Genomic DNA, 11,407 nt, shown 5'->3' with positions numbered 1-11,407 from the left:
AGTGGACAGCTGTTCCAGTACCCAAGACACGGCCACGGAGGTCTTCAGATTCAGGGCCATCGGAGAGAGAGGTAGGGACAAGTCTGCTTCAACTTGGATGGGGTGGAGGGAAGGGGCGCGGGGGTGGGAGGGAACGGGCTGCGCAGTGGGCGCCGGTCTCTTGCGCAGGTTCGAAGTCCCCAGTCCCGGTCAAATGCGCGTCCGCGCCCCCGTCGCCCGGCAGGCGGAGCCAGAGCACAGCCTGCTCGGGACTCGGGTCTAAAAGTCCGCCTGGGCGGGGCGAGGGGCGGGCCCCTGCGTCTCCGGGCGTTAGAGCGCGGCGACGGTCACGCCGCGGAAAGGAAGGACTAGCGCGCTGCCTGAGCCTCCGCGGCCATGGCCAAGCGGTCCGCTCCCCGCTGCTGCCTGGGCTGGGACTTCAGCACGCAGCAGGTACTGTCACGGGCCGTGGGCCCCGGGGCCGCCTCCTCTGCATCGCCGGACAAGCTGGTGGGGATCCCGGTGTGGGGACACCTGGGCCAAGCCGTGGGCACACCTTCCTCTCGAACTTCTAGGGGACCCCGCGCCCCTGTCCTAGGACACCTTATCAGTGCCTTCCGCTCAAAAGATGCCACAGCTCCCCAGCCTGTATCCCGGCCCTCCGCGTCCGCCTCCCCCTTCCTCCTCCCACCCCCGCGGCAGGATCTTGGGGTCACTTGGTGGGGAAGTGCCCAGAAGGGTGTGGGGACCTCACGGGCTCGCGCGCCGTCCTAGCCACCCAGTGACAGGAACCCGAAGGAACTCTGCCACTGTAACTACTGCAAGGCAGGGAAACCGCCCAACGGGTAGATGAGCACACAGGCATGAACAGTGACCTGGAACTGTATCACCGCTTGAAAAGTGTTAAGTGCAGTGGGTACAATACACACGTGAACTTTGTTCCACCCTTGTTTGGCACCGGCGTGCCCGGGTCAGCGTGCCTAACACTGCTGGCCAGAGGACGCGCTGTGCTGCTCTGAGGACCCCGCAGGCTGGCAAGCGGTCAAAAGTGGCCTTCATACTGGGCATGGGTGCCAAGGCACTCCTCCCTAACCTGGGAAGTCAATACAATTGTAATCGAACCCCTCCCATCAGACGGGCCAAGCCAGTTGGTGACCAGGAAGTCCTGTGGGACCCTGGACAAACCAGATTGCCTTGCAAGACCTCAGTTTCCCCATCTGCCTAGGGAAGGAATTGTACCCTTGGGTTTGGAGGTTTACTGCATTGGGGCACTATGTGTTTCCCGACCATGGCCGTGGCCTATGGAAACAGCCCAGAGGCCTTGGCCTGGTAGCTCAGATCCCTACAGACATGGTCCCTAGAGACATCTCCAAACATTAGCCTGCCATTTCTTCCCCTCTAGGGCTTTTTTCAGGCCTCTGGGCCAGGAGCAGGGAGCAGCTCATTATGAGCATCTGTCTCTTAGAGAGTTTTGGCTTTGGCTGTTTGATAGGCAGAGATTCTTTGAGCTATCTGGGTGTTTCAGTTCGGTCTCGGTGTCTTCATTATACTCAGTCTTTGGGTGTGTCCCCAGATAAGGCCCGTGGTTATGATGATGCAGCCCAGCCTTCCAGCAGGTCTCCAGGTTGAACCACTCACTTCTAGGGTGCTGGGCCCTGCCTGATGGTGTATTATCCCTGGGCCATTGTCGAAGCTGAGGAAAAGGCTACACACCATCTCTCTGAATGCCTTCCAGGTGAAAGTTGTGGCTGTTGATGCAGAGCTGAATGTCTTCTATGAGGACAGTGTGAATTTTGACAGGGACCTCCCAGAATTTGGGTATGTACTCAGGGTATGCGTTTCTGTGGGGGGGGGGGGCTGGGGGTTGGTTTGGGGGTCTTCACTCAGCCTTTTGCATTCATAAACATACTCTTCTGGCCTCATCAAGCTGCAGGAGTGGTGGTCTGGCTGGAACTCTGAGCACTAGGAAAGGAGTTATACCCTTGGGTTTGGAGGTTTACTGCATTGGGGAACTATGTGTTTCCTGACCATGGCCATGGCCTATGGGAACAGCCCAGAGGCCTTGGCCTGGTAGCTCAGATCCCTGCACACATGGTCCCTAGAGACATCTCCAAACCTTGGCCTGGGATGCTCTCTCCTCCAGTCCTTCCCAGTTCCATCCATCCATTCATGCATGCATGCGTGTATGCAGTAGGTGCCAGGTGGGACTTTGCATCAGGTACTGTGCTCAGTGCTGAGAATTTTCTCTAAAGGGAATCATAAGTACGTACTTTTTAATGTGATTTTAAAAATTCAGTACAATCATTTTGAGATTCATCCATGTTGTTAGGTGCATCAGTAGTTTGTTCTCTTTATTGCTCAGTGGTATCCATTGTATGGATTGCCATTAGTTTATCCACTCACCTAATGAGAGAGACGTTTGAGTTGTTTCCAGATTTTTAGTATTTTAAATAGAGCGACTGTGAAATTCACATACAAGTCTTTGTGTTGACATAAGCTTTCATTTCTCTTGGAAATGAAATACCTAGAAATGGCTAAGTTGTATGGTAGGTGTATGTTTAACTTTGTAAGAAATTGCCAGTTCTCTTCCAAAGTGGTTATGTTAATAAAAATGTTTTGTGAGTAGGCATTGCATATACTCGGTACACAATTCAAAAGAAAACAAAAGGCATACAGTGAAAAGTCTTAATTCCTCTGTGATCTCATTTCTTCCCTCCTGCCCTCCTTACTGTTTTAGTTTTGTGTGTGTCCTTCCAGTGTGTCCTACTGCAGTATTAACAGATAAGAATATCCTCATTTCTCCCTTCCTTACACACACAGGACGTTACCATTCTGTACTCTGCTTTCTTCATGTCTCAATCACGGGGCTATGTTTCCATGTCCGTACATGGAACTTCTGTGTTCTTTTTAGAGATGCATCCTACTCCACTGGGTAGATTTAGCATCTTCTATTTAAGGATATTGGGTTGTTTGCAATGAAAAATGATGTAGTGAATTACCTACATAGGCTATCACAGACAGGGCCAGTCTATCTGTGAGATAAAATTTCGGCAATAACATTGCTGGGTCAAAGAGCAGATAGATTTATACTTTTGGAAGATGTAGCCAAATTGCCTCCCACAGAGACTGTATCAATTTACACCCCAACAGCAGTACACGAGAGTGTCTGTTTCCCACAGCACTGCTAATTCAGGGGGATGGTAAAAGAGGTTTTGGTTCTCTGCCAGTCAGAAAGGTGAAAAATGATATCTCTGTATAGAGATATACCTTGTAGAAATAACTTGCATTTCTCTTGTCTTGAATGAAGCGGAGCATCTTTTCATATGATGAAGGGCTACTTGAATTTATTTTTCTGTGAAGTTATTTTTCATGTTCCTTGCCCATATTTCTGTTTGATTGGTTATCTATTTCTTGTTAATTTCTAGGAGCTCTTCATGTCTTAGAGGAATTGTCTCTGTTGTTACATGAATTGCAAATATGTTTCTCAGATGGTTGTTTCTTTTCACTTGTTATGGGTTGTTGCTGTTGTTACCATTCATGGGTTTTTGTTTTGTTTTCTATGCCATTGAATTTCTCCATCTGTTTTTCTATTGCTTCTAAATTTTGAGTCATACTTTAAAAAAACCTTCCTTACTCAAGATTATGAAGGAATTCACTTACGTTTGCATCTGGTTCTTATAATATTTCAGCCTTCTTTTTCTTTATTAAAGATTTATTTATTTTTAGAGAGAGGGGAAGGGAAGGAGAAAGAGAGGGTGAGAAACATCAATGTGTGGTTGCCTCTCATGCGCCCCCTACTGGGGACCTGGCCCACAACCCAGGCCTGTGCCCTGACTGGGAATCCAACTAGCAACCCTTTGGTTTGCCGGCTGGCACTCAGTCCACTGAACCACACCAACCAGGGAAGACTTCAGTTTTCTTATATAAAAATATTTCGAGTTTATTTAGGTACATGGCAGGACTTTTATATATAAATTTATTTTTTTTCCAGATGACTAGTTGTTTTAACAGAATTTTGTAAAGATTTTATGTGTTTTGCTTTTTTTTAGAGAGGGGGGAAGGGAGGGAGAAAGAGAAGGGGAGAAACAGCAATGTGCAAGAGATACATCTATTGGCTGCTTCTTGCACACCTCCAACTGGGGACCCGGCCTGCAACACAGGCATGTGCCCCGACTAGGAATCGAACCAGCCACCTTTCGGTTCACAGGCTGGCACTCAACCCATTGAGCCAGATCCACCAGGGCTTAACAGAATTTTTTAGAAGTCCACCTTTACTTCACTGATTTGAGACACCAGTTTCAGCATATGCTAAATTTCTCTATATGTTTAGGTCTATTTCTGGGTATTTTCTTTTGCTTCATTGGTTGGTGTATCTGTTCATGAACCAGTAACACATCATTTTAATTATTCCAGCTTTGTAAAAGGATTTAATACCTGGAATTGTTGGCCCCCTCTGATTGCCCTTTCTTTTCAGTTTCCATGGCTACTTCTTGTGCTTTGCCACTCTGTATTTTAGAATTAGCATTTAATATTCCAGAGTGCAAAATCGTTAATATTTTTGAGATAATATTACATTTCCAAATTAACATGAAGGAATTGACAAGAGATCCAGTCTTTCTGCCTAAGCACATGCTATGTTTTTTCATGTGTTCAAATGTTCTTTTGACCACTTCATGTATGTCTTAATATGTTTAATATGTGGATTTTTCACATTGTAGCAGATTGCAAAAATGACCCTAATTCTCCACGCCTCCCTGTACCACTGCCCTTTGCAATGTGACTCTGCCGCTCCTTTCCTCAAGAGATGGAGTCTTTCCCGGCCTGTTGATTTTAATCGGTGGAACATGGGGGAAGTAACATTGTACCAGTTCTAACCCTAACCCCCAAGAGGCTTGGCTTGGACTCCTGCACCGCCGCCACATGGACCAGCTCAGGCTAGCCTGTTGGGGAATGAGAGACACGTGTCCTAGTTGCCCCCCATCCCCAGCTAAGAGAGGCAGAGTTCAGCCCCCAGAGGCAGAGCCATCTAGCTACACTTAGCTGATCACAGATGCGTGAGTGAGCCTCGCCGAGACCAGAAGGGCCACCCAGCTGAGCCCAGCCCAGTGACTGACCAACAGAATTGTGAGCTAAGTAGTTTCAAGCCACTACGTTTTGAAGGCTTGTGACAAGGCAAAGGCTACCCAGTGCACATGGTTATTTTAAACCTTATTTCTAACTATTTTATCGTTTTGCATGAGAGTCTTAGAGGGGTGAGGAGGGGAGGGAGAGGGTCCCAAGGAATCTCCCATGGCTTGTACTCCAAGGACTCGGTCTGATAGCCAAGAGCTTCCTCACAGGTGCAGCAGCTCCAAGAGCCGTACCTCTGCCTCTCCAAACGCAAATGGATTTGGGAAGGGATCTTATCCAGCCCTGTGACCCCCCGACCCCCCAGTTCCTTCTTCACCATTGCACCGTGTGACACCATGCCTGCCCTCCAAGGCTTGTTTTTGCCGGTGTTTCCCAAGAATTGCCACCTCTGGGCCACTCGGGGCAGTTTCCGTGCCTCCTCTTTTCACCTCACTCTGCATTCGTGCCTGTTCCGTCCGTCTGTCCGGGGCTCCCTCTTGAGGTTGGGGGAGGGGGCGTTCCTGCTTCCCCCGGAGGCATCCTGGATCTGCCACCACTGGGCCTCTGCCCGAGCTCTGTCCCACCGTCTCTCTTGCTCTCCTTGTAGGACTCAGGGTGGAGTTCATGTTCACCAGGACGGCCTGGCAGTGACTTCTCCAGTCCTGATGTGGGTCCAGGTAAGCACGGGGGTTCCTGTCCCTCTCCTGACCCCAGCCTGTCTTACCTACAGACCTAGCTCAGGAGAGAGCGTCTGTCGAGACCAAATCCTCACGGGGAAGCAGACTCCGCCCGGTTCCTAGGGCCAGGCTCCGCCTCAGCTGGTGTTGGCGCTCCTGAGCTGAGAGAGCTCGCAAAGGGCTCCCGAGTTCTGGAGCCATAGCAGCCGGGAAGCCCAGCCAGTCTTCATCTTTAAAATACCACAGAGCAGACCTCTCCCAAACACTCTGCAGCCACCTTTGAACCCTGAGATCCAAACACAGCCTTGGGTTCTCAGGGCTCCGTCCCCAGCCCCCGCACCTCCCAGGGCAGGGGTCTCCGGGTGGTGGCTCGTGACCTGCCCCACCAGGTTCAGATGGATCCCAAGCAGGCCTGCCCACGCAAGACCAATGAGAAAGGAAGATCCCTGTTGCTAGATCCAGGTGACCCATGGGGCCACAGGACTGGGGGCGTGGACCCCACAGACAGGTGTAACGGGGCTGGGGCCTGCTCCATAAGCCACCGGGCACCCAAGGCCCTGCAGCTGGAGGCCAGCCACCAGCAGGACCCAGTGTGTCTGTCAGAAGCTTTCCCAGCCCTCTGACACCTGTGTGACCAACCTGCTGTAGTAAATTCTTCCTGTTAAGATAAGGAGTGTGATTTCTCTTTCATCTGCCTGACCCCGACTCATCCTGGAGGACGAGGTAAAGGATGAACTCCCACCAGGCAGGCTGGCTGGAATGTGCTTCAGAGGGCTGGGCCAGACAGAGGGGCCGTGGTGGGGAGCACGGGGGCAATAGGCAAGAGTGGGTGCCTAGAGGTCCCAGTGATGATGCCGAGACCCTAACTTGGGGAGGTGAGCACTGGGGAGGGAGCCAGGCCTGGGGTTGGGGCCAGGGCGGTTCCTGTAATAATTCTGAGCAGGCCCCAGGCCTGGACCTGTTCTAGCTTTGCCAGTCCCTGCCCCAGCCGTTCCACGCTCCCTGCGAGAGGTTTGGCAGGCAGGGTTAGAGCTGAGAGCCCCAGCCGGACTGTGAAAGCCACCCCCCTGCACAGGGTGGGCAGGGATGGTGGGGTCAGCCAAAAACTCAGGTGGCCTCCCTACCCACAAGGAGATGCCTGGGGACTCTAATTCCTGCAGTGAAATCTCAGGGGAAGCGTCGAGGCCTCCTGGGCTCTGCCCTCCCCACCCCACAATGGGGACTTGCTAGAGAGAAGGCCCCACCGGAAGGGAAGGCGGGTGGTGAGGGGTTTGAGACAAATGGCTGCCAGCTGTCCCTGCTCGCTCTGCGACCTTGCTCTCCTGGACCCGGGGAGTGCAGGCCTGGGGCCCTTTTCCGCTGGGTGTCCTCTGCTCTGCTCTCCGCTTCTCCATGGCAGAGAAGTGACATCCCTAACAGGGTGGGTTGAAAACGCAAATACAAGAAACCAAAATTTGAGCCGCCTTGTCTTCTCTCTTCCTGAGTACCTAGGAGTCACAAACCAGAGAAGCAGAAATGAAGGGTTAATGGTGTGCGCTTTCATGCATTTAACATGTGTTTAGTGTAGCTCACCTTTTCGTTTGACTGATGCCTCCGCGTTTAATTAATGTATCCGTTCCTCCTTTGTCACCCCCGCTGTAATGACAGGCACTTCCATCTTGGTGTGGGGGTGGCTGGATTTTGGTTCAGCGCAGTCACGGTGGATTCTGTTTTTCTGCTCAGGCTTTGGATAGCATCTTGGAGAAGATGAAGACGTCAGGCTTTGACTTCTCGCGAGTCCTCGCCTTGTCCGGGGCGGGCCAGGTCTGTCTGCAGCGGGCGGCAGGGACCGCGAAAGGGCAGCTGTCCTGGGCAGCAGGGCTGGTGCCGAGGGGCCGGCGCCCCCCGAGGGAAGGCACTCGGTCTTGAGACCCACTGCACAGGTTTTGTTGTTGGTAAAAGCTCCCAGCAGCTGTTTTGCCTTGGAGGGTGCAGGGCTAGGCTCCTTGCAGATGGATCTAAGACAGTCCTTATGATTCAGCACAGCAGAGGGCAGTGGGTGAGGAGGGACTGGATGGAGGGAGCGTTTGACGGGGATTTGTTCTGATGGGGGGGCCCTGAAAGTGCTTTTCTGTTTCCTGGGAGCAGAGCAGAGTCAGAAACCACACTAATAATGACGGCAGTCTTGTTAGTAGAGACATTAGTAATAATGACGGCAATGCACATTGAGCACGTAGTGCGTGCCGGGTGCGGTGCTGGGCCTTTGGTATGAATTAGCAGAGTCCTCATGCCATTTCTGCGAGGGGTGAGCACAGGGCTCTGGGCACACTGCCTGGGTTTGGCCCCCAGCTCTGCCGCTCCCAGCAGTGACCTGGGTGATGTCCCCCCAGCCCTGGTGCCTCCTTACCCTTGTCTGCCACAGGCTCAATGTGAGTGTTAAATACGTAAAATTCAACAGTGCCTGGTACATACAATCCAGAAGTTTTAGCTGCTGTTTTTATTACCATTGCCATTTACACGGGGGCACTAAGGCACAGAGAGGTGATGTCACTTGTCCAAGATCCCATGGCTACTAGGAGGGGAAATCGGGGTCCAGTCCAGATTCATTCTCAGAATCACTTTGCTCCCTGCTGGGTTAGCCCTTGTTAGACGGAGCTTAGTAATGCTTCTGAAGATAGCTCTTCTCCCCCTGACCTAACAGGAATTGGCTGCTTCTGTCCTCGTTAAAATAAGCAGATTCCCTGGGGGATCTGGCCTGCCTCTCACCTGAACCCAGGCCTGGACACCCTCTCCTTCCCAGCATCCTCTTCACCTCCATGGCCAGGTGTTCTATGAACACCCAGGCTGAGCACCCACCTACCCCAGACCTCCTCTTTCTCGGGTTCCCTTTCTCAGGGAACCCAGAAGCCACATCCTAGGGCCCCCTCAGGGGTTTGAACATGACTCTTGAATCTATCACTTCTTCCCCAACTCTGCCTCTGTGGCCCAGGCCCAGTGCCATCATTTTCCCCTGGGCCTCTGCCTCAGCCTCCCTGCCTCCAGCCTGCCTCCCCCCAGGTTCCCACGGGCCCATTCAGACCTTCCACCCTGGTCACATCCTGCCCATCCAGAGTCCCCACCACCTCCGGGACAAACCCCAGCCTTCTGAGCCTGGACATCAAGGCCCTGGTGCTGCCACCTTGCCCGCTAGCCCCGTCACCCACCTCCTGCCCCAGCTGCAGGCCCACTGCTTAGAAAGCCACCCTCCCCTACACCGGCCAGGTTCTCTCTCTCACCTGTGGTCATACTCTGCCTGGAGTAAGCACACACTCAACTCTGGGATTCCTTCCTCACAGTCATGCCTGCTTCTACCTGTCTGTGCCCCTAGCTGGTTAGAGGCCCCTCCTGTCTGTCCCCAGCCCTATCACTGCACCTCCAGGGCTGAATGAATGGATAAGCGAACGAATGAGTGAATGTCAGGAAATTTCATGAGCAGTATATTAAATACACTTTTATAAAGGCACCAAAATCCAGACCGATCTGTCTTTCTTGGAGCCTGCCTACAAACTGAGGGGTGGACAGGGCAGAGTCCCTCCCCAGTCTGTGGATGTGACAAGCAAGGCTCGTGAAGACGGGAGGCTCTAGGGCTAAGAAGGGCAAGGGTGGGGGCTGGAGCCCAGGTCTTCGGGGTGTGGTCTGGGGTCTTCCTGGGTCTCCAGAAGGCTGTGACGCCAGTGTGTGGCCAATGAACATGCCCTTGGGTTTCCCTGGACAGCAACATGGAAGTATATACTGGAAGGCCGGGGCCAGTCGGGTGCTGACGAGCCTGTCACCAGACCTCCCGTTACGCGAGCAGCTGCAGGTAACTGGCCAGGTGGGGGGAGGCAGAGAAACTGCTGCGGGCGGGGGGGGGGGGGGAAGGCCTTGAAGCCGGGGGCGGGGGGGGGGGGTGGTTAGGGCGTGGTCAGGGCATAGGAGGCCGGCTCGGGTGGTGGTCCTGTGAGCATGGTTGGGCCTGTCCCCCTGCAGTGGGCATACCTGGTGTCCGGACACAGGGTCAGGTGCTACCAGTCCTCAGCGCCCTGCTTGACCCTGACTCAGTCCCCCCTTAGGAATCTCCCTGTGGGGCAGGGCACCTCTTCCTGATGCTGATAGGCCAGCTCTGGCTTTTCTTTCCGGCTCCAAACGCCACTGCCAAGCTGCACGAGCACTTTCCTACCCACCTCTAGTGTTACCTGCTGCGCTCGGGCGTCCTCACTAGGACCTTCAGTGTCGGGTTTGGGGGGAGGAGACCCCAGTGGGCCAGATGGAGGTGTGGGCGTGAAGGGCTCACCCAAGGTCACGTCCAGGGAAGCAGCGTCCACACCTGCCGTGATGGGCAGCGTGACCGCCAGTCCCAGGTCAGCAGGCGGAGCCCCCTCTTCGCAGGCCTGCTTCTCCATCAGCGACTGCCCAGTGTGGATGGACTCCAGCACCACCGCCCAGTGCCGCCAGCTGGAGGCCGCCGTGGGTGGGGCCCAGGCTCTCAGCTGCCTCACCGGCTCCCGCGCCTACGAGGTGGGCAGGCCCTGTGGGCTGGGGTTGCGGCTGGTCTTGGGAGGAGGGTCTGGTTGTTGGCTCGGGTACCTGTTCTTGGGGCGTCTGGGAGAACACAGCTGGCGGCCGGCCCCTGTGTGGGCGTCGCCTCAGAGGAGCCAGGACTGGGCACTCTGGCCCCTGGTCCTGCTCCAGGCCGTCCTGCCTCCATGTGCCGCCCATTGAGCAAGGCACACCTCCCTGTGCCTGTTCCCAGGTCCAGACCCAGGTGTGAGCACGGCTGTGCCCCTCACATCGAGCCCAGGGGATGCTGGGACACCGGCTTCAGCCTCTAACTTGAGGACAAAAGTAGCACTTACATTTTGGGTAGTTTTGAAGCTGAAAGGAATCCGTGCGTATAAGACACCGGGCAATTCCTGGCAAAGTGAAAAAAAAAAGTCCCTTTTCCTGCTGGCACCAGCTGTGGTCCCACCCCAGTGCACAGATGGCCGCCACCCGCCCAGTGCCACGTTGGGTCATGTGACCCTCCCTGGGGCAGAGGCTTCAGGGCACAGGGCCAACCCTACCTACTTGGGCCACCCCAAGGAAGAAGGGTGTGGGGGGGGCAGACACCCGAGTCCCCTGCACAGGTGCCCGTGGTCACAGTGGCCCCCGTGCTGTGCATGAGCCCCCCCACCAGGCCTATTCGCTGAGGGCGGTCAGAGGCAGCACCATTTCCGAGGCCTTTCAAGGCCTTCGTTGTACGAACGGTCGCCCGGAGCGTGCCGCACGTGCGGCACGTGACGGAGTTCACCACGTAGGGTTTGGGTGAATGTAAGAATTCTCCGTCTTTTTCCAGCGGTTTACGGGAAACCAGATTGCGAAGATTTACCAGCAGAACCCCGAGGCCTACTCACACACGGAGGTCGGTCAGACGTCCCTGCTGGGTGGAAAGTCACCGTCCAATTCCTGTTGTGATACTTTCCTCCAACAGCAATACAGCTCGTGCGCATGGGGCGAAAACATTGGTTAGCAGACATTAAAAACGACATATTCCGTGGGCTTTTTTCTCCTGTGGGGACAATTTGCTTGTTTCCAAAAAGGAGGGAAAGAATGGAATCGTGGGAAAGGGAAGTCAGGGGGTGCAGGTCAGGGTTAGGGGGGTGGGG

At 54.1% G+C, this 11,407-nt stretch overlaps 1 protein-coding gene across 1 annotated transcript in view; it reads left to right on the top strand.

Annotated features, from left to right (window-relative positions):
• The first annotated feature begins 295 nt into the window (after window positions 1–295).
• The window catches only part of XYLB (xylulokinase), a 39,975-nt gene continuing 28,863 nt past the window's right edge, over window positions 296–11,407 (top strand). The window contains exons 1-7 of the mRNA XM_045857446.1: window positions 296–432; window positions 1,715–1,797; window positions 5,696–5,765; window positions 7,488–7,568; window positions 9,499–9,585; window positions 10,152–10,280; window positions 11,098–11,163. Of these exons, the coding sequence (XP_045713402.1) occupies window positions 376–432; window positions 1,715–1,797; window positions 5,696–5,765; window positions 7,488–7,568; window positions 9,499–9,585; window positions 10,152–10,280; window positions 11,098–11,163 (573 nt within the window). The 5' untranslated portion in view covers window positions 296–375. The remainder of the gene's footprint in view (window positions 433–1,714; window positions 1,798–5,695; window positions 5,766–7,487; window positions 7,569–9,498; window positions 9,586–10,151; window positions 10,281–11,097; window positions 11,164–11,407) is intronic.

This window comes from Phyllostomus hastatus, unplaced genomic scaffold (assembly GCF_019186645.2).
Source record: "Phyllostomus hastatus isolate PE091 unplaced genomic scaffold, TTU_PhHast_1.1 phas_scaffold_129, whole genome shotgun sequence".
Classification (NCBI taxonomy): Eukaryota; Metazoa; Chordata; class Mammalia; order Chiroptera; family Phyllostomidae; genus Phyllostomus; species Phyllostomus hastatus.
The sequence above is the reverse complement of the archived record's forward strand: the minus strand, read 5'-3'. Positions and strand labels throughout refer to the sequence as shown.